This window comes from Mycteria americana, chromosome 1, assembly GCF_035582795.1.
Source record: "Mycteria americana isolate JAX WOST 10 ecotype Jacksonville Zoo and Gardens chromosome 1, USCA_MyAme_1.0, whole genome shotgun sequence".
Lineage (NCBI taxonomy): Eukaryota > Metazoa > Chordata > Aves > Ciconiiformes > Ciconiidae > Mycteria > Mycteria americana.
In genome coordinates this window covers 44,728,604-44,751,685 of record NC_134365.1, presented here as the reverse complement: position 1 = coordinate 44,751,685, position 23,082 = coordinate 44,728,604, and the positions used below count along the sequence as shown (strand labels likewise).

Genomic DNA, 23,082 nt, shown 5'->3' with positions numbered 1-23,082 from the left:
CGATGTAAAGCAAACTACATTGGTTTTGCTGTGGTCCTGGCTTCCATCATGACCCTGTCCACATGTTCCTTTCTCCTCCCCTGACTTTGACAGTAATAAGTGATATGGTATACATTTATTTCTCCCTGGTAGACTTCACATTCACTAGCCTTTTATGTTTACTTTCCAGTATATGAAGTTTAGAAAACAATTTTTAGTTCTGTAACCTGTCTGGTGTATAAACAAACACTTGGTAGATTTTTATAGAAATATATGGAGATGTAGAAATGCTCTCAGGCACTTCCTGAAGTTCCATTATCGTAATAATCTCTCCAGATAATTGCAATGGCCTTTTAGCACCAATTTCTCCTTGATTTTTTGGCATCCTGCTTTAGACAGCAATTTCATCAGTAGAAAAGTTTCATCAGCAGCTTGAATTGGTTTCTTTCTTGCTATCATCCACAAGTGGACATTTATTCAGGTTTAGCTGCGCCCTTTACTAGGAACTATAGGTTCCATACTGCAAAGCAGTCAGTACTGCATAGCTAGACGTTATTTCAGTTTTAAATTACTGCTTTACTTTTTCCCAAAATAGGCCATTGCATTAAAATAATTGGCTATATTAGAAATTTTTGCACCTTTGTTTCTTTAAAGACATTTAGTCCAACAGCAAAATGTCTTTCAGAAATGTTACTCTTCTTAAATGTATTAGTACTAAAGCTAGCAGGTAAAAAAATAGAAGTTAGTGATAATGCTGTATGGCTGAAACATGATTTACACAAGATTGTATTTCCCTTGTTGTTAAAATCTGGAATTACTTTCACTTTGAAAGTGACTGAAGCAGGATTCTCAGCTGCTAGTCATCAATAGCTGATCTCTAGAAATAAGCTTACCAAATTCAGTTCAGATTGTGCATCTTAAAGAATAATTTTAGAGACCTTTTTAATGTGTAATGTAACAATGTAAATGTAAAAGGTAGAAACAAATTTTAGAACTTTTCTGAGTATACTTCTCCAAGTATATAACTTCACTAAAATAAAATCTAAAACTGAAGATGTTTATATAAATTACATAGAGAAAAGGGGAGGGGAAAAGTAAAGTGGTGAGAATGAATTGGAAGAAATAGAAGGCTGGCACAGAAAAACCTGAAGGCATCTTTGAGCTATGACATTTTCAAGCTGAAACATACCTTTTCAGTAAAGAAGATGGGAACATTTATTAAAACTAGAATTGCACAGTAATAAAATTTAGGAAATACTGGCTTTGAATTTTATTTGAACTCAGCCTTCAGAAGCAGCTTTCCATGATGTGATTTGGTGATGCATTGTCGGTATTGTTCATTTGAGAACTGTTTACCAGAAAGGGGCTATTTCCATGGGGATGGGGGTAGGGATCGGATCACAGATGCAAGGTCCTAGCAATACATAGGCAAAAAGAAGGGTTTCATTAACGACCTGTCACTCTGACAAGGACACTTAACGTCCTTTGCAGAATTTCATATGATGTGATAATAAAACTCAAACTGCAAGGTTTCAGTCTGAATCAGAATTCAGAATTGTAGGTACCTTTAACCAGTTTTCCCCAAATTTAGAATTAGTCATCTGGGAATTTGGGTTGTGGGGAGGTATATTTTTTGGTATTACTGAATTTACAAATATATGTAGGTATATACATCTGGGTTTACTTCTTAATCATTTTATAACTCTGGGATCAATTTTTCACCTGTCTGTATTCCTGTACCTCAGTCTCACTGCACCAAGACTGTGGTTCCTAGTCACTTTGATAAATACAGATGAGCTATTGTATTTTATAAGCTGTGAGACTAGCCTGTATTTTTTTCATTTTGAGGATTACAAATGTTCCTTGGCATACCTTCTAGAGTTGTTGAAATATATCATAAAATTTTAGACTGCATAAATTTCAAACCCTTTCTTTGAGTCCAGGGACTAATCAAATAATACTGGCAAATCTTCCCATGAAACTGCAGTGTGGTTTTTTTGTTGGCATTCTTCAAGCCAGTTCATAAAAGAGTAAGCAGTTCAGGAAAAGGAGAAGCATAGCTTCCTCTAATCAGAACAATACTTTTTTTCAACAAATCTTATATCTAGGCCAGTCCATTTGTTTCTTTTATATAATGTGACGTATACAAAGTTAATGAAACAGGAATTTTATTTAATCAGCTTTTATGGCTAATAGTTGTTTGTAGACAAGCTCAACATGCTAGTTAAGCAAATGCATCAAAAGGAATAACGATTTTTAACTATCTGAAATTTTGAGATTTATTTGATCATTCATTTCTTGGTAATCGCAGGAATTGTCAAATATTGCTTAATATAAGAGCACTGATAATATATGTTATTCTAGAAAGCTAGTAGGTAACTGATACAATTCTAAATAATGTAAGATGGTGTGGGGTTTTTGTTAGTCACTTACTGCAGTTAACTCGCTGGTACTTACTATGCCCATTACTGTCAGTCAATATCCTTATGGGAAAAGTCTTAACTCAAAGGAGTTAAGTACATTAAGTACTAACAACTGCAGTAATCTATTACTTTGATAAACCTTTAAAGTTGTGTGCTAAAATGGAAAAATGTTGGGGTATAACTGCACTATGATTAAACTAAATTCAAATGATTTATATCTGAAAGGTGACCGGCAAGAGTCAGTATCTACTGGGCGGTATGATCTAACCAAAGTTTTACACACCTCAGTCAATGCTGCTTGCTGTTTGCATAACACCGTTGTATGCAGATGCATATGTCCACTTCGCAATAATCTGTTGCTTTTGCCTTTCACACTTTGGAAAAAATCTGAATGTAGAGTACTGATAACCGCAGCTGCTTTTAAATGAGACACAGTGCATTGTCTGACACAGGAAAGCAAGCAATCAAGCTATAAACCCCTGAAGTCCATTGCATTAGCTATTCATCTGTCAGATGTGTTGAAAATTAGGTTTAAACAAAATAATGTCATTTAGAAATATGGTAGTGTGTCTGCAATGCAGACTGCAGCATAGTATAGAAAACCCTAAGCTAACTTTCAATAAGCTAGCTTGGGTACTGTAATCAGTGTAATCAAAACAACCTGAGGTTCTCTACAAAGCATAATTTCTCCTGCTTCTCAGGTAAAAAGAAAAATAAGAAAATAAAACTATACTAGAAATGCAGAAAATATTCAGGAAACATTTGCTCAAGAAGCAGGTGGTCCTACGTAGCTATATTTCTTTGGTACTCAGCTGAACTCCTTTAATGTAAATTGGGTGTATCTACACTATGTTGCAGTTTATAGTGTGGACAGATCCCACTGAGCTGAGACAGATGTTTCAGCTACGTTTGCTTGTCTATGAAAGCTTATGCTTTTGTGCTTGTTTCTTTTACTGTTGTTTTTTTCTGATAATTTTCTGCATTTCTTGTATATGAGGCTATTATGGAAGCCTAGCTCATGAAAAATAAATCTAAACAAATAGTACTTACAACCTGTCTAAATTTGTGTAAAGGAAGGGGTATATTTTGTCGGACTTGTACATTTCTGTATCTCTTCCTCCTCAGATATTCCATATTGACAACATTTCTATATGTCACTGCCATCACAAGTTTTCTGTCCACACTATGCTTTTGGTTGTATGATCTTTGAAACTTGAAGTATTTCACTGTTACCACAGTATTTACAAGCAGTAATTTTTTAAAAATTGTATTGTTCAGTGTTAACACACATCTTTTGATTTAGGAAAGAAGAGCTCTAGAAAGAAGGATATCTGAAATGGAAGAGGAACTGAAAGTAAGTAAACTATTACACATTAAATTATTAATAACAAAGTGTATGACTATATCAGGGCAACATGTAGTCTGGCAGTATTGCTGGTCTCTATAATTTCATTAGAAAATAACTAAGTTATAGCTGCATTTCAAAATCTCTCATGTCGTATAGCTTGTAGCGAAGCTGTTATACCAGCATAAGCAGTCATACATGTAGGACTTCTAAGAAGGTGCTGAGACTTATGCTTCTGTAACATATTGTCTAATAAGAAACAAAATTCAGAGATGGTTGGAGTGAAACATACCTTGATCTAATCAAGATGGAATTGCAATCTGTGTTTTTGATGTGATACTCTGTATTTTGTTAACATAAAAATAATGGTAGCATATAATTCTGTAGCTATTTAAACATTAAACGTTGCTTCAGCCTTTATCTCATGCTCTTTAAATTATGTATTAGACAGCATGTTACCAATATCAAAATTTTCATTTGTATAGAGTGAATAATAATCAGTTTTTAGTTAACAAAAAGCAGTGGATAGATTTCACATGTTGACAAATAAGTACCATTTACCACATGCACTGATTTCCATTTTTTGTTCAACTACATATAAACTGAATCCCAGAACGAAAATACTTTTTTTAATACATTTCTGGCTTTTTTTTTAATCCAGTCATGGCATGACTTTTCTCATTTCCTGGTTTATCAATGTTAAGTCCTCTGATATGATTAAGAAGGGTGAGAAATTTGGCAGGTTTGTTTTGTATTATGTCCTTGGATAAAATATTGGACAGGGTCAACCAAACTGATAGAATTCAAGTATGACTAGAAAACTAGTGGAACATGATGAAATAGAAAACATTTTTGCACTTCAAAATTTTAAAGAACCACTGTTTTGACATTTGATATTTGTCATTGATTAATAAAAGGTTTCCTTTCAAGCTCATTTTTGAGCTCCCTCTGGTGCTTGGAAACGGCATTAACTACCAGATACTTTAAAATACATGCATGAAGTTTTGTTGAAATAATTGAAGCTGACAGGCACATGTAGGCAGAGGGCAACCACAATGCCTCTAGCTCCCTTGGATTCAGGCCAAGATAGTTTGCTGTAAGGGAGGACACAATGTCTGTGGTTCCTTGAGGGGTCTTTATAAGTGAAATATGTAGAAAACAAAATATGGTATAGGAAAATAATTGTGTCTAAGAGTGGAAGACAGGATGTGAGCTTCTATCATCAACCTGTAAATTCCTGTTAGGAAAGGCTGGACTTCCGAGAAAAACAGAGAATGCAAATATATTGCCTTTTTTCAAAAGCTTACTTTCAATAAGCAACATGTGAAAGTTTTGAATTAAAGATTAAATACTCTTCCTATCATTTGTTGCACTGCTGTGTAAAAGTGTATGTTAAACGTGTCATTATTTACAGGCTTTTGAATAGGAGATTTAGTTTGTGCAATTAGGATGTTAAGTAAAGAATTCCAGGAATAGCTCTCATTGTTAATGTATCCTGAACTGTTTTGGAAAGCTGTGACGAATCACTGCTGGTTCTTAGATTGCTTTTCAAGAATGTGCCACTTGTTTGATACTTTCCTTTCACAGCGACTTATCTACTTTAAACGGGACTGTCTCTTCTAAGTTTTCTTTCAATTCGGCTCATCTCTAGTTCTTTTAAACATAGTATACATGGTTTTTTTCTCGTTTTCACTCCTATTTCTTTGATTCCTGCAGAACCTGCAACAAATAAAGCAGATTCAATCCTTGAGACATATAAATGAGCGACTGGTGACTGAGAATAGGGCCTTGACCCGAGTGGTTGCCAAGCTGTCAGGGTCCTGTAGGCAACTGCGCCCTGTGGACTTGTAATTTCTGCCTTCTCCTTTGTGTAGCCAGGCAGGTGCTGACATTCAGTTTGTGCTTGGGTAGAATTTTACTATTAACACTCGTGTGTCAGAAACTGACTTACTGCTGCTCGGTTATGGAAGTGTGGCTAAAGCATGGTGTCCGGTGTACCAACTACAGGTGTTGCAGGTGTGTTGGTATGGTGTGGTATTGTCCTTACTAGCACTGAAGCTTGTCCTCCCTTACTTGAAGACAAGTTGGCAATGATCCAGGAGACCTTTGACATGTTGAAACCTTGGCAACAATTGAAAGGATTTGAGTTCGCACTAGGATACGCTGAAGTCACTCCCTTGTTTTGATGTTTGAGTAAATGCTCAAATAGATGGATCTGCCTCTAGTTTTCTAATAAATTGAAATTAAGAATCGAGCTTTCTTACTGCAGTGTAATTGAAGTGCATAGAATTGATACAAATCTAGTCTCAACCAGAGAATGTTTGAGAAGTGGTTTCAGTACTGTGCATTCCTGAACAGTTGCATTAGCAACTTTATTTCTTACATTTGTGTATTTTAGTGTTTAGAGGGGACCAAAGTCTTTCCTTTCAAAAATGTATCGGAGTTTCAAGTCAATTAATTTTTTCACATATTAACATCCCATGTGGTTCTGGCCAATCCTTATTTTTACCTAGACACCTTAACATACCCAGTTTTAGCACTGAGTTAAGGTTATTGATTTATATTGCTATATATGTAGGCATTGCAGTCGTGGACCAGAATCCTATCATGCAAGGACTGTACAAACACAGACACAAAAAAACCTGCCTAGTGTGTCAGATTGGTTCATACTTACTAGGTCATCTGGTTCAGTCCCTTTCTGTTAAAGGTATGAACTGTTTTGAGTTTCATCTTGGAAAAAAATACCAGTTTGTTGTCCTTAGTGTTATTGCAGGGCTGCTTCAGAAACGCACTGAAGATTCAAAACTTCTATGAGGTTTAATTCCACACCAAATCTATATGCCTTTCTTTCTCCTCTTATATAACAACTGGATAGGGCAGAGGTTCCAGGGAGCTTTTGAGATCTATAGGTGAAAAAAAAAAAGTTTCCTTCTGCCCAGTGACTCTTGCTAAACTGCTTCCCCTCGCCTACCCTCCTTCCTGCTTGGAAGCAAGGCAATAAGCCTACATTTTTTCATTCTGCTCACAGAGTCTGATCTCAGGTTTTCCCCACTAAGCGACATGAAATAAAGAGGTTTATCCTTTGGCTTCATGTCTTCCTGGAGTTGATCTAACAATAGGATGTGGATAGAAAGGTTGTTCGTGGTCCAGGCCCTGCATTCCTCAACATTCCCTTGTGTTAACCCTTGCTGGGTGAGTCAAGTCAGCTCACTGACCTGGCTGAAAGCAAATTCCTTTATTCATTATATTACTTGATCCATCTCACCCCAGCGTTGTTGAAGCACTAAACTAACACGCAGAAAGCAGCAGGAGCACACTGCTGCGTGTGAAGGGAGAGCTGTCCCTTTAGCTGTGCCCATCTTACATCAGCTTCAGTTAACAGTGTGGTTTTTCAATGCAGCTGAGCTAATCTAATGACTGCTGTCCACAGCCACACGTCCATACCATCTTTTTTTGCTAGCACTGGCATTCCTTTAACCACAGTAAGCCAGTTCAGGGTGTTAACCCACAGAAAACTATTCAGTATTCCTTTTTGTAGGGGGAGTTTTCAACAGCAGATCATTGTGGAGCTTGAGGAGCTGGGCTAGCAAAAGAAAAGCAATGGAAACACAGCAGGGAGGCTTGACATTATGATGGTAGCTTAACCATAGCAATGTGCCTGATTAATCTGAACAGGTACCTTAACAGTTCATGAGCTTTTTGTAATCTGAGCGAACAGAGCTGTTTTGTATGTAAAAACTGTTAAATCCTCCAGCAAACACAGACATTATTATTACTGTACAGATCTGAGTTGGCTCCACATATGTCAGGTGATTATTGAATAATTACTTGCTCAACTACAGCACTGCAAAGTTACTAGCTAGTCATATAATACAGGTAGGCAAAATAGTGCATTTGTAATCTTATTCAAGAATCTGATCACAGGAAGATACTTTGCAATTTTAGTGAGAAGTGAATTGGAGTTGCAAGTGTTAAGTACAGTATGTAACTGTAATTTTACTGAATTTGCTGCATAGCTTTTTTTTCCTGCTTCTGCACATTAAAGGTGTGTGGTGTCACCTCATGAGAAGTTTGAGAACCACAGGAATGCACTGCTCTAAGAAAATTGTATAAATGTCTTTGGCTAGGTTTAAAGTATGTGGAGATTAGTATAGATGAGAAGCATTTTAGGTTACTTGAGCTTATCCTTCCTGATCAATCTCCTATTACTCATAACTGCTTTTATCTCCTACCAGTCTTCCCCTATTCTTTAGCAGACTTACAACAAAAGAGAAAATACTTCCTTAATACCTATTAATCATGATTAAAATCTACAGAGATTTGCAGACATATAATGGTACTGGATTATGTTAAAGCTCTAAATTTGAACAGCAACTTTTTCGTTAAAATAGTTTACCAGAAAATATACCACTCTCTGGGTCTGCCTATATGTAATTAAGCATTATTGGGTGCAGGTCCCTAGTCATTGAGTTGAAAGAGGATTATGATGTTCCTGGAGTTACTTTGCGGTTTCATTGGAAGGCATACACGACAACACTTGTTGAGATACACAGTTAACAAGAACCAAATCAAACTGCCTTGCTTCCTTGTGCATGGCTAGATACGAAGGCTGTTGTGGTTTCACCCAGGATCTTTGGTATGAAGTCCGTAACAGAACAAAAAGGAGGAAGGAAAAGTGTTAGTTGCTTTGCCTGAACAAATGGCTGTTTCATTGTTTGCAGATACATGTCATAGAACAACCCTGGGTTTATCCTAACATTACAGGTGCATGCACAAATGCATGGTACACGTGCCTGTTATCTGGGTATGACCCCTCGCACGTGTGTCTCAGACAACAGTGGTTGTTTTTACAGCTTAGAAAACTTAACACAGATAATACTTGAAAATTGCCGAATGATTACTTGTGTTGCCCAATTTCAAACACCTTGACCTGGTTTTTGAAAGTAATCAGCATTTTATGGCACTTTCTGTTCAGAGCACAGCTCTCACTTGACTATAATGGAAGCTTCCCTCTGATTCTGTAAAGAGCTTGGTTTAGGTGGCTTGCTCCACCATGGAGCAGAGTTGGAACCCAGGTTAGCAGAATTAGTTTTACTTACTCTAACTGTGGAGACCACCTTTTTTCCTTTCTTCTTATGATCTCCTGTTGTCTTCATTTCACATGCTTTGATAGTGGCAGGTAAATAAACTAGAGGTCCTGTAACCTCAGTCATTTCCAGTGCACCATCATGTTTCACTCTGTGAGAGGGTCTGCTGTTTGGTGAGCCAAGTGTGGACAGGACTCCTTTGGAGGAAATGGGTAAATGAAGCCTCTAGTGTAATGCACAGTTAATCAACCCTGCATTTTTAAACTTCTCGGTTCTTTCTGTTCCATTATCATTTTCTGAATATATGGGGTTGAAGGTATAATTTTGCCTGAATAAAATGAAAACAAACTAGTGGCAAGGAAATTTCGTCATGAAAAATTATGTAGCAGTTGTTACGTAGGTCACCAGCTGGACTTAGACCTCTTGCATGCACTTGCACCTCAGGTTACTGAATAACCGCTCTGCAGGAGTAGGCTGTTACCTCCTGCGTAAACCTCCTGCTACAAACTGTACACGTAATTTAGCCATGAGTATTATAAGTGGTTTGTTATCTACATTCACACACTGATACGGAGGACTGCTGAGATTACTTCTGGTTTCTCTGACAAGTTACATTCTTCCAGTACAAACCTCTGTGCACTGACTTGTCCTCCTTTCCTGTCTGATCCTGTCCAACTCTCACCTCACTTGGCTTCTGCCTTCCAGCTTTTGTGCTTGTGTGTCACCCATCTCCTGTGGCAACCTTAACTTGCCATCTCCTAACTTGTATGCCTGAGTATGCAGCCTGGTGTTGCAGTGATCTCTTTCAATGATCTGATCTTGTGTGAATCAAGCTATTCAGGGATACGATCTCGAATTATGGGATGTGTGCTTCAACACGAGTTTGGAAGTGGTTAGAAGATTAATGCTATGAGCTAACAAGCTGAATCACACTGTATCTGATCAGGATGAAATCATCCAAGAGCACAGTGGTAGATATGCTTAGCCACAGCATGTTTTTTTGAAACTGTGCAAGTGCAGTATAGACAAGCCTCTTTAAATTGTTGGTAATTAACTTTTTTTTATTTTGCACTGAAATTTGAAGCATTTAATTACTTTCCTCACACTACTATAAATGCTGTTGTTAGAGGCTTGTCTCTGCACCACCGAGATTTAGTGCATCTAATCCAAGCAAATGAAAACTCCTAATCTATAACTCTTAACTGTATCATGCTAAACGGTGAGATTTTTCTGAACCGCTGATATGAAGGGGGAGAACTGCCAAGATGCTTAAGCCGAATAAAGATTTTTATCCCCAGTGCTTGTCTAGTCTTGCTGCTTTTACTTGGGGCATAATAGCAAATAACCATCGTGTTTCATTTTTCATAGATGCTACCAGACCTGAAGGCAGACAACCAGAGGCTAAAAGATGAAAATGGGGCCTTGATCAGAGTTATAAGCAAACTTTCCAAATAAAGGGTTTACTACAGCAGCAGATAACGGTATTGCACATCACTAGTAACTCCAGTGGACCATCGTATGGCAGTCACTGGAAGTGTGAGAAGATCCCTTGGAGACTGTCATTTTCAGATATCCTGCCAAACACCCTCTTACCTGTGTGTTTTTTTGTATCAAGATCATTGTTTCTGTTAAAATGCAGCTGCTGAGAAGATAAAATGACTGAGAAACCTTGTTTACAGCTACAGCATAATAAGGAAAGTGTTCAAGGCCAGATACGCCTCAGATATTTAACCAGTAAGCCTTAGTTGTACATAAACACTTTTACATCATCAAAAGCTTTCAGCTCTCACAGAAGACAGTTACTCAATAATGTTTTTGTTGTGCCACAATTCCCAGTTTTTTTCTATACTCAGTTTTTCTTTAAATCTTAAGTTTGGATTTTTTTTTTCCCTTCTAATTATTCATGTACCAGATTTTCTTGTACAGTGTTTTCACAGCTTTACCATTTGCAGAGACCACACGCCCTTTTAAATTACGTATTTGTGTAGCTACCTAGAGTTGTATTGTCCAACCACCTGGAACAGAGATGTTTGGTGGAACATTTGCTTTCACTGTTTGTGCAATATGCATTTATTTCCTATACAAAATGCTTTAAAAGTCAGTTGAAACTAGAAATATTTTAAGAGTCCTGTTTTCTGCCTTTATTGGTCACTTTAAAAAAAAAAAAAAAAAGACGTTTGTAGTGAAAGATGTTAGATCCTGTAATCATCACATTCATTTGAGCAGGTACTGAGTGATGCTGTATATATAAATGTGTACTGGTTTGATTTTTCAGACCACCACGTGGCATGCTTGAATATATTTCCCTATTGCAAATGTCTGTTAATGCAAATTAGGCTACTCCAGAATAGTGTGTTTAACAAAGTTCATTAATTTTTATGGTATAAAGAATTTAGACATTGTACATTGTATGGAGCCCTATCTTTACAAAAGGTCTAAACTATATAAAATACTTTATTATCTTTTCCTCCCATTTTTTTTCATTTGATAGTGTTCACCATAATAAAAAATTGCATAAATATAACTGCTTCACTACATTTCACATACCTGTATTTATCTGAGTGCTGTCCAAAACTGTTGTGCTAGCCAAAGTAATGTACTAAATCATTTGAAAAACATAACCCATTACACTCACATTAATGTTTATATGCACTGTTGTTGCCATGTGAGAAGGCATCCAATTTGATAACACCATCATGTCAGACCATTTTATACATTTCAGTGGCCTTTAAAAACAAAAAAAGTACTTAAGTGAAGATCGCTTTTGTTAGAAACAGCTTTTATATTTTCACTAAACCATTCAAAATACGACATCCTATTGGCACATAGTTTATTGCCTAAAACCACTGAACAGATCAGCCATTAAAACAAACTGTACATTGTAAAGCTTGTAGTAGCTATTGTATTATTGATTATATTGTATACTATATTAAATGTGAATTTGTACCCCTTCATTTAAAAAGGTCATTGTGTTCTACTGCCTACTCGGGGGGTGGGGGTTAGTTTTACGGGGGTGGGATATGTTTTGGTAAGGAAGACATGATGTCCTCTCTCTGTTGATTGGTTTTTTGAAGATGTAAGGTTATGCTCTTACTACCAAGCTCAGGATCCTTGATTTTAAAGGTACACAGATAGTTTGAGATATCTTATTGTAATTGATCTGTATGAGAGGTGGGTCTGAACCATAGGGACTTCCATTGTCTTATGCTAACATAAAATAAAGAATTGAATGGCTGCAACGTATTGAGTTCTGTTAGAAGACAGTTAGGCATATTCTGGATTATATTTGGTAAAGTTTGGGTGCCTGTGAATGATTAAATACATGTTTCTAATATTTTAGTGTTTTATATTTAGGTTATTTATTCTTTATATCTGAAAAATGAATGGCTACTGTGCTATATTGATTTTATTGGTAGTACTGAGCAGACCTTGTATCTGCATGAAACTAGTTGCAAAACCCACTATTTTGGAAAAAAAAAAAATTGTATTTTGACATATACAAATAAAATGAATACAAACTATTTTAAATGTGTGAAAGTTTTACTGAGAAGACATTGAAATTTGTTATGAATTTAAACCATGTTATAAGTTTGCTATTTAAATTCTTTGGTGGGCATTTTTCATTCATTGCGTTACTTGGATGCAAAGTTCAAGTACCTTTCAAAGATTGTAATCAAATTGTGATTATTTGCACATCATTGTACATGCACATCTGTAAATGCAACAGTAAAAATGCCATATTTATGCAATCTGTAACAACTTGGACAAATGTTTATATATTTTACATAAACCTGTCTGTGTGCAGAATCTGAGAACCATTTTTTATGTGATATTAACCGAATCTCACAAAGCAATTGCTAAACTTGTGTCACCGTCTTACTGTACTGATCGTGTTGCAGATCAAACACATCCCCAGAAAATCCAGCTACCACAGAGAGAAGATGGGTAGTGGAGGCCTATTCTATTATTTAGGAGACAGTTTGCATACGAGAAATATATGATTGCTGGCTGCTGACTCTGGCAAGCTTCCTTAAGCGACTAATGGCTTAAATGGTATTTAAGCTTCAAAACAGCAACGTAGATTTTCAGGGGACTTGTCCCAGTGCAGAAAGGGATCTTTATGTCCCCGAATTAACTTTAAATACACATGGAGGCATGGAAGTAGCTGGTGCTGGAGAGCTAAGAGGCAAAAGGCATGCCCAGAACCAGCCCCAGCCGTGAAGGAAGCCATAACCCGGAGAGGAGGAGTGACGGCGGGTGGGAAGGCAGCCCAGGCAGCAGAGTGCAGGGAGGGTGGAGGCAGCGTGGCTGTGTAAGGATTGCCTGACTTCGTGGTTCCAAACGTAGCCATTGTTACCTAGAAGAAAAGACTCGGGAGCTAGAACTTCATTTTTTTCCCACCCCCTCTCCCTCATCATGAACAATTCCCTCTGGACCTCCCCAGTTCCTACTACATACTGATCTCCAACTTTTGCTATTTCTTTGCCAGGTTCCAAAAAGAACAGTTCTAATTCGCACTCTCTAGGTTGGTGCGTTTAAGTACAAAACGTGAGTCTCAGTGGTTCTCTCCTTTAGAGATTCCTTCCATGCTAAACTTTGGTTTGTGCTCAGATGAACATTAAACCAGTGGGTATTTCTCTTACCTGTTCAGTATTCCTGGCCACTGCCCATTTGGTAGTCTTTTAAGAGCAAATGTGTTGTCATCGAACAAGGGTTGTCTCATTTCTTTTTTAGAACGAGTAACTACTTACATGTTATCTTACAGAAGAGAAGAAAAGCATGCTTTGGGGGAGCAGAAGATCCCTGCTTTAGGAGATGTGTGCCAAAGGAGAAATTTTAATTATTTCCTTAACCTTTATCATACAGAAGCGGGTTCCATATGAGATGGCTCCTACCCCTGCTAGCTGACTTAACTTTGAGGTTTATAGGCAAGAGTGAGGGCACCACTTAATGCCAAAAACAGCCGTATGACAGGAGACAGGAAATCTACACAAAGAAAAGCAGGTAGCGAGGAGGAAGTATGCCACGCTGCCGGACTTGGAAAGGCAGCACCACGTCAGAAAATGAACAGTTGACATGGAGAAAGATAGGAGACACATCAGAACAAAACTGGTCAGCAGTCAGAGTTCAGGGCCCCACCGCATCAGAACTCCTGAACAGAGAAAAATGGTCCAAGGCTACCAACAGTATGAATTATGCCTTGCTGCTGGCTTGTAATACTGCTCAGAGGAGGTATTAATTTATTTTCAAATGAAGTGATTATGAAAAATAACCATTACACTGACTCATACTTCATCTGGGTGATCCTGGAAGTGGCTTAACTCTCCACAGCTGGCACTTTACCATTCTTTTATGGGCATCTTGTGGTTTTACCCACCTGTGTAGTGCAGCAGCTCCTCCAGAAAGGGACACGGACCCTTTTGTCTCTGTCATGTTGGTTGTGGTCTTGTGGCAGAAGCCTAAACAGAGGTGGCCAAATGTGCCACGCTGCAATGCAGTGCAGCCACAGGTCCTGGGAGCTCCAGCTGGGCCTCCCCAGAGAGCTCCATGCCCTCCGTGGGGCGAGGGGTGCCGGGGCTCTTGGCAGCTGTGGCCTCGAGCCTGTCCAGTACTTTTTTAGTTACGCTGAAAGTCACTTTTCCCCTTTTAATGGTAGCTTCAGCTTCTCTAACTTGACATGATGCAGTGTGGGCAGCAAATAGTTTTGACACTTTCATTGTGCAACTGAGAGGTTGATATGTTTTACAGATGAAATTTAATTTCCATCTACAATCTGAAGGACTGTCACAGCAAAACACGACACAGATTCACTACATAATGTACAGTTTAAAAAAGAAAATCTCCACAGCCATACAAGCATTACAGAATTTTTTGTGGAGCCTATTTTTAAAGAGGGTGGAGAAACAATTGTAACTGCATTGTAGAGGGCTGCTTTCCCCCCTGCTTTAAATCTTAGAATAGTTTTGTTGCAGCTCTGCTGGTCACCTCTCTGAAATTACAGGTTGTTTTCTTCCCCCCCCATGCAGGAATAGCCACTCTGTTGGGGGACAGAATAAACAATTTGCTGAAGTTTTTCAGAAAAGTTCTCGCTGTTCATGGTTATGTACACAATGTTAACATTTAGCTATGGTGATTCAGCTTCCTCAAGTTCCTAGGTCAAAGCCACTAATAACAAGGGTAGAAAATGCTGGTGACTAGACTTATTTGCTTTACATTTGTTTTGATTGCAAGAGCAGCAGTTGGAGTTTGTTAGAGAGCAATAGCAAATAGTATTGTGCTCTGCCTCAGCATAGATTTAACGTAAAACTAGAACAGTCCTAAAGGTGACTGCAGGTTCCTGCATAGAAGGCAGAATTGAAAAAATGTGAAACCTCCCAAACCCACAATGAATTGCTCACACTTTAAAGGGAGAGCTGCTGCCACACTGATGAAGTCATCGGCTATTCTTGCTTGTGTCAGCACCTCCCCATCTTGTATTACTGATTAGATAGGAAAAGTATGTAGCCTTTAGAGAAAGGAGGAACTGTTCGTTTTTTCCTCTAAAAACATCACCTGTTGGATGTCTAATGTTTCTGATCTGGCCCAGGGATAATTACAGCAGGGACAAAAGCCTCACATTCCAATGCTAATTATTTCACCCTTCTTACTTGGGTTCTACATGTCTGTTTTGCAAACCTATTAAAGCTTAGCAGAAGTAGTTAGCCAAGACAGCACAATTCATCTTCCAGTGTGGTCTTTTCCCTTTGTTTTATTCGCTGGAGAAAAAACCATGGGGGGGTGGGGGGTGAGAAGAACCTATTTATTTCCTTGGTACCGTGTTTCTGCGCTCCACCTGTTCCACTAGAGAGTCCTTTGAGCAGAGACTCACTGGGCTGAATTCCTCTTTTAGCAAACCAGTGCCGGGAGAAGCTGCTGCAGATCTCCCTGTCCCGCGCATCCCGGCTGCCTGCACCGGCTGCGGTGGGACCCCCGGCACGGCTGGCTGCTGCGCCTCCCCTTGCCCCCTCGTCTCCCCCAAAAGAAAACAGCACATAGCCCTGTTGCCCTCGTTCGTGTCTACGTTTCATGTTTTAATGATATGTCTCTACCTCAAAAAAGGACAGGCCTGATCTGAGGGAGCTGCCACATTACAGCTAAAATAAAGCCACAGCTCTCTGTGAGCGGTTACCCGGACCTGCACCCCAAGTCTTCCAAAGAAAAGCGCATGACTTCATTACATCAGCTGGTACAAAATACACATTTACACAAAACACACATCTAGGTACACAGTCTTAGTCACTGCCCAGAAAGAAGATTTAATGAAAAAGTGAGTTTGTTTAAAGATAAAAATCCACATTTACATCAACTGCTGATACCACGGGCATGCTTCTCCAACTGTTATCAGCTCACCTCTCTGTTCTTAGCTGTATGAAAAGCAGCAAATTAGACTAAGCCCTTTCCTCCCACTTAATCCATGGCTATAGGTGCTGCAGTACATTAACTAAATTGCCCAGTAACTCATGCTCAGCTCCCCTTGTATAAAAGGCCAGTGCTCTATGAAACTGAGAGCTTTCACTACGGGCTTTTATAATGCTTCTTTAGTCCCCTGCATAAAAAAGGAGAAACTCTCCTTAAAATTACAAGGGGGTGGGGGGAGGCGGAAGCAATGCTACCTAGGGACTGAAGTGCTAATATTACTTCTCCAGTTTCTGCCTACAGACAATGACACCGAGAGGAGTTTTCAGCCCGCGGGGGAGCCCCGGCCGGGGAAGGGCCGCTGCCGGGCGGCTGAGCCGGGAGGTGGCACCCGCCGGCTTCGCTCCGCCCGGGCTCCCCCGGTGCTCCGCGGGGCGAGCTGCCGCCGCGCCGGACGGCCCCGGCCCGGGCAGCAAGGCACGGCCTCTGAGACCCGGTCCGGGTTTGTCTGCTCCCCCCCCCCCCCTTTTTTTTTTTCTTTTTTTGCCCCGACAACGGTCCGTAGGAACGGCTCAAACGACAGCGACTCGAGGAAATTCCGCCTCTGCGCTGAGTTGAGCCAGTTCTCGTACGACAGATGAAGCGTGGCAGAGAACAGCAATCGCGAACTAATTTAGGCACAAGGGATGTGCTGAGTTAGTCTGAACGCGGCAAGGACTCCTTTGAAGTATCTTATACTGAAAGCCTGCAAAAGGAGCTGCACGATTTAACACCCTGGGAATGGCAGAGACCCTTGGCTTGGCTGAAAACCATCCCATCGGGAGGCAGAAACTGTCACCCACGGAGGCCTGGCCCGTGGGTCTGGGGGAACGCATCTGTCAGTGAGCGCAGACAGGGACCCGCCGCACAGTGAGCACTCCGTACGGTGTGAAGAGACTTACAGACTAGGCGCAGACACTCACCAAGCACCACAGGACGGCTCTGCTACAGCTGAGAGAGAGGAAAAGCAAAAAACATAATCCTCCTTATCAAAAGTTGTCGAGCCGGCAGTTCAGGGCAGCACTGAACTTGGCTGAAATGCCAAAACACTGGTTAATTCCTTCTTGCTCAACCCCCTTTCAATATGATCACTATACGAGCGTGTTGCTTTGCTTTGTAACCAGAGCAGTCTGTACACTGTGAGGTCCTTGTAGTCCTCCCTTTGCCCCCTTCAGTCTCTCCTCCCTGTTCATTGCCTTGCAAGCATGGCAGCACACCACATGCACTCACATCCTTCTCCAGTCTCCTCAACCTTTTCTCCTCAGCTCTGCATGGATAGGGTTCTGCCCTACTTCCAAGCCACCGTATATAATTCTTTTCTGTGCAAGAGAGGGCTTTGAGCTCTAATTACATTCCCTGTTATTCAGGGTGATAGCCACAATAACCAAAAGACCCCTGAAGCCACTTCCCCTAGGACCTTGAGCACTCTGAATCTCCCCTTGTCTGGGGAGTAGCACTCAGAATTGCTACACACAGACACTGAGTGCAAGAACTCCCTTCATATTTTACTAACAAGTCACTACAAGCTTACCGACATGCCACAGCTGCTGGAGAGAACAGGCTCTCCGTCTTCTGCTCATCTCGGCTGTCAGTCCTCTCAGTCGCTCCTGTGTGCCACCCAGATCACCAAGACCCTCCCTGGACATTCAGTTTCCCGCACTTCTCATTCAGTCCTTCTGGTACTTGCTGCCTATTTCTGCCCCCTTAGACCATCTCCCATCTTTCTGCTCGCTTCTTGCATTTTCTACTCATTTGCTGCTTCTCTCTCCTGTTTCACTCTCCCTTCAGACCTAACCACCGGTCACTTCTTCCCGAGCTAGTTGCTCTACAGTCGTACCTTCTATTGAATTCGCTACTGTCCACAATTCCTCTCTCCACAACTCAGCAGCCTCGACACTTTGCATGCTCTCCCTCCACCTCTGTTACTCACCTCCCACTCCCCCTTTCCTCACACTGCCTTATCCCGAGCTCCCCAGAAGCACACATCCCTAATGGTTTCAAAGACCCCATTAATCTTTTCCTGACCACCGGATCTTTTTTTCACTGATAACTAATCTTTACTCAGTAGGAATGTCTCTACTCAGCCATTTAGTTCCCACCTACTCTCGTTTCTCTCTAATCCAAGGGGGTGGTTTTACCATAAACTAAGCACACTCTACAAGTCACCTGTTCCCACTTAATCCAGTTAGTGCCCTCCTCAGGAATCAGCACTATTTTCCATAGGCCTCTCTCCTATTTTTCTCCTTCTCCCTAAACAGTTTCAGGGTGAAAGCAGTGAAAGGTCTCACACTTCTTCCCTTGTTTTCAACCCATCAAGGTGTTTGCAGGCAAACAGGCATTCACTATTTCTTCATCAGTTTCCTTTCATCCCTTTTTGACTGTCCAACAATAAAGCAAATACAGAAGGCAAGGCCTGTTGGGTCCTAATGCCTAATTTGGGAATAAATACTATAAACTGAGCATTGGCTGAGGATTTGCTTGTACACAACGGATGAAGTATGCAGCTTGTCCTCTTTCAAGTAACTTTTCAACTTAAAACATCTTTTTAATATGTATTTAAAACTTGACATCTTAAATACCTTGGCAGTTTTCACCTTGAAACAGCAAATAATGTATATTATGAGCAAACCACAAAATTCGTTTTTAAGCATTGTCCACGTTTGTCTATATAAAATCACTACGATTTAGGCACATAGATTTTGTTCCAATTGTTCACACAAAAATTCAGTCCCAGGCTTTCATCCTAGATGTTTACAGCATGGCCATGTAGCACTGAAATAAGTTTCATAATATAAAATATCAACATAATTTGAACACTAGGAAGTATATTTTATTTTTTATGTTCTTGAAGCTATTCTCTCCCTTTGTAGTCTGTTTGGTTTCATACACGCTGACTCTGAACTCTTCTGAGTGCTTTCCCCTCCTCTGCTTACACTCACTGATATGTCACAGCCATTGATTGATTGCTGTTTGTGTTTGGTTTGGACACTTCCAGATGATTGCTACTAATAACCAGTACTAAATTCCTGAAATATCTGCCCGATTCCTTTTACAAGGCAACTGCGTTATGGTCCGTCATATGAAACACAGTAGGCCCTGGGAATACTGTGGTGCAGGAGCAAAAGAATCACCAAATGAACGGACAGCGCAAACAAAGCATTGTAAAAAGCCATCACACTAAATTCTGCATGCATCATCTACTGCATTTCAGTGAAGGCCAAGTTTCTTAGTCAGCTCTAACTATGATTCTTTTGGGACACAGTTTTGTGCCCACTGCACTTTTCTACTGCATGCGGCTCATCACCTGCATGAGGTTAGATCAAAAGGATGCAGGGACAGCACTTTAACCAAGAGGTACACGGCGAGAATCCAGAGACCCGATTCATTTTTACTGACTTTGTACTGGTCTTTCAAAAAATAAAAATAATTCTTAAGAGCTAGAGGGCTGTTAATTTAAAAAAAAAGCCCTGAAGGGTTATGAACTGTAACCAGTACCAACAAGACATGGACTGACAGTGAGCCAGTAACCACTGGATTTGGTTTCTAATTATTCATTTGTGTGCTTACATCTGGAGATACAGAAAGACAGGAACTGAATTGTCTTTGGTGTGGACCAAAATGTGATTAACAATGTTTTAAACTGTAATGAGAGTTAGCTGTATAGAGATGAGTATGGTCAGAGGATGCTGTCTTTAAGAAGAATGAATAGGGTCTGTAGGTGCTGGAAATGTATCATAAATGTAAAAAACAACAAAGGTAGTGTTATTCAGATAAATTAAGGTTATCTTAAGGGTAACTTAAACCTAAGATTTTATTTCTGTCTTATGGATAGGTACAGTCAGCTCTTCGTTACCATCTTAGATGGCACGACAGCTTGGTAACCTGGCAGCTCCCCCACTAGCTAAGATGGTGGCAGTCCAGGTGCCCACGTAGGGTATCCCTGAGAACTTGGGAGTCTAGAGGACAATGTGGCAAAACGACACGCCACAGAAAACACCCAAGGCTAGCTTATGTCTGGAAGACTACATGAGCTCTCTCTCTCGTGGAAGAATACAAAGACACCAGAGGCACCTCTGTCTGAAAGCAGTTTGTTCCCGAAAGGGCAAGTGTGGAGGCTGGACTAATGAGCCAGCGTACGCACAAATCCAATTCCTCTGCGTTACGCTCCCTGGTGTTCTTACTGTGAGGCAGCATGGGCATTCCGCAGGAGCATTTTAGTTTGACAGACTCAGTGCTGCTCAAGTATGTCTAGGTAGCTTGTTACCTTGGAAAATTTTCCCCAACGTAAGTCACTTTACATTTGTCTATCCTGAATTCCATCTGCTACTTTATCACTGCCACTCAGTTTGGCAATTCGTTATTTTTCACCTTCTCAATTTGTTCTGTTTCTTTCCAATTCTTTGATTTTGATGGATCCTCCATAATGAAGGGCTCCACTGCAAGACGCTCCCTAGGTTCCTTCACAGTGAACACAAAAGCGAGGGCCATAAAGGGAAAACTGTCTCCTCCCAGTGTTTCTTTTGCATGGAGATCATACCCTGGCCCTACTGATTTGCCATCAGGGGATTTGCTTCTATGCCTTTTGCAAACTGGTCCTCAGGCATATTTATAGCCTGCCTTATAGCATCCACCCTTTCCTCCCTTCTCTCCCAATCACGGTGAAGCTTGTCAGCATCGTTTTTTCTCTACCTTCTTATACCTCACTGTGTAACATTTTGACTCCATGTCTGTTTTTCATCCGTACTCCTCAACAGGGTGGTCTAGGGCATACTTACCCAGTTCAAATCTGGCCCTAGAGAGTACCTATTTGGGCAGAAAAAAAGAGGTAGCATGGTTGCTCAATAAACTGTTTCAAAGCTATACTGACTGAACTTCATCACAAATAGCAAGGAGTAATAAGATAAGCTGAGTCATCGGTTTATACCCTCATATGGTGCAGAACATGAGAAGGAGCAACAGACCATCTTACAGAGTGAGACTGTGAATTGTGGCAGAAAACGTTCTCATCACGCCTTTGAAGTCATCTGCACAGATACTGATCCATTCCCATCCCCACTGTCATTCTTATCCAACAACTGCCAACTGGAGACAGACGGCAATCTCTGCATTAATTCCTCATACTATAAGATGAAATGCTTGAAAAAAATCGAGCAAACTTCTTTCTGTAAGTTTTGTTTTTTTCCTTTTCACACTGCACTCCTCCATCAGCTGGATGAATGAACTTTGTTGCAGGAAACAATACTAGTTTGTCGGTCAAAACAACCTAGTTCAAAGAAACTATGTAGTTATTTTTGGTCAAGTGATAGCAGAGTTCACAATGGTAAAACACATGCAGAAACCAGATTAGAAGATGGACTCTAGGACTGATCTTGAATGCTAATACCTCCTGATAAACCCAGCTATTTCACAAAACTTTGCTGTATTTAGTGCCAGATTTCGAATCAGGCCCTAGCACTTAGAAAAAAAGTTTGAAGCATCCAACTCAGTAGCACAGCAAATAGGATAAAATTGATATTTCAGTAAAAGTGGGACTGTCAAATTTGTATGAGTTTCCAGGAGCAAGTCATAACAAAGTAATCTAGTTAAACCACTGACTACAGTGACTACAACATAATTAATTGTTAGAACCTTACAGAGGAAAACCTTGCCAGAAGGTTAGCACCGTGACACTAAGCTCCAGTGAGGGGAAAAAAAGAATAATTTAATTAACTCCTGGAAGAAAAGGAAATAAAAATCCATGATGATAGGCTAAGCCTCTCAGACTTAGATAGCGTGCATAGCTCAGCAGTAGCAGAAAGTGGTATTAAATTACAAGGGATAGCAGTTTATCCGCATTTAGACAAAAATGCAAAAACAACCAAGACCAAGCGATAACAGAATTTGGTAGGTAAGAAGAGATAAACCAAAGATTAAGAGAGAATTTGAAAAGCAAACAGTACAGATGTAAACAGAAATAAAAACTCCCTCTACATGCTTAAAAAAAAGGAAGTTGGTTAGAGACAAAATACACAATCACTTCACTGTTCAGAAATGAGACTACAAGCATCTCCACGTTACCTTTCACAGCTTCACGCCTTCACTGGGATCTGCTACAAGTGAATCTTCTGAAGTCATGGGAAAGAGGCCAATGGTCAAGACTACGGAGCACCACCTAATTATTTAAACTCTTTTGACCGTCTCTGACAGAGATATTAAACGTTCTGTTAGTGATATAACTGGGAATAACAAAAGAGTGCAAGGAGGAAGACACTTGCAAAGTATGTTTCAGTAGGTTTTGTCTCATCCTAGGCATGTGGGCAGCATGAGTGGCTGCAGAGAGGAGAGAAGTATTGCCACAGGACAGCAAAGCATTGGCTTGGAAAGCATTAGTAAGAAAAGGTTAAAAGGAAGAGTCAAGAGGGATAGTAGTGCTATGTTTGAGGATTATTTTACTTTTACGTGGAGATTTGATGTTAGAAATGTCATGGAGCATAAGTGGGGATTTTACAGGAAGATTAAAGGGAAGGTACGGTAAGAGATTTAATGTGAAAGGTTTAAAGAGAGGTTTTTGGAATTTTATAGATAAAAAGAGGAACAGGTATTTCTACAAAAAGATGGCAGTAAGATTTCACTGAGTCATAGCAATTTTAAGCAACAGCATTTATGGAAGGATAGTGCAGACATAAGTAGGTAGGTAGGTTAGTTGGGGTACAGCGATGGGTGTGAGGATTACCCAGCAGGTGAAATTTAAAGCAGCAGAGAGGGAAGATTTAATGGGACAGCACCAGAGCGAGCTTAATAAACCTAGTTTAATAAAGCCAGAGTGATAAAGCAG

The 23,082-nt window shown here is 40.0% G+C and overlaps 1 protein-coding gene across 2 annotated transcripts in view; it reads left to right on the top strand.

Moving 5' to 3' along the window:
• The window catches only part of PPP1R12A (protein phosphatase 1 regulatory subunit 12A), a 123,916-nt gene extending 111,560 nt beyond the window's left edge, over positions 1–12,356 (top strand). Inside the window, exons 24-25 of one of the 2 annotated variants that reach the window (XM_075496247.1) lie at positions 3,706–3,756; positions 10,203–12,356. In XM_075496247.1, coding sequence (XP_075352362.1) covers positions 3,706–3,756; positions 10,203–10,289 — 138 coding nt within the window. In that variant the 3' untranslated portion in view covers positions 10,290–12,356. Of the gene's footprint in view, positions 1–3,705; positions 3,757–5,463; positions 5,617–10,202 lie in introns of those variants that run through there. The other variant, XM_075496254.1, reaches the window with a different exon arrangement.
• The last annotated feature ends 10,726 nt before the right edge of the window (positions 12,357–23,082 follow it).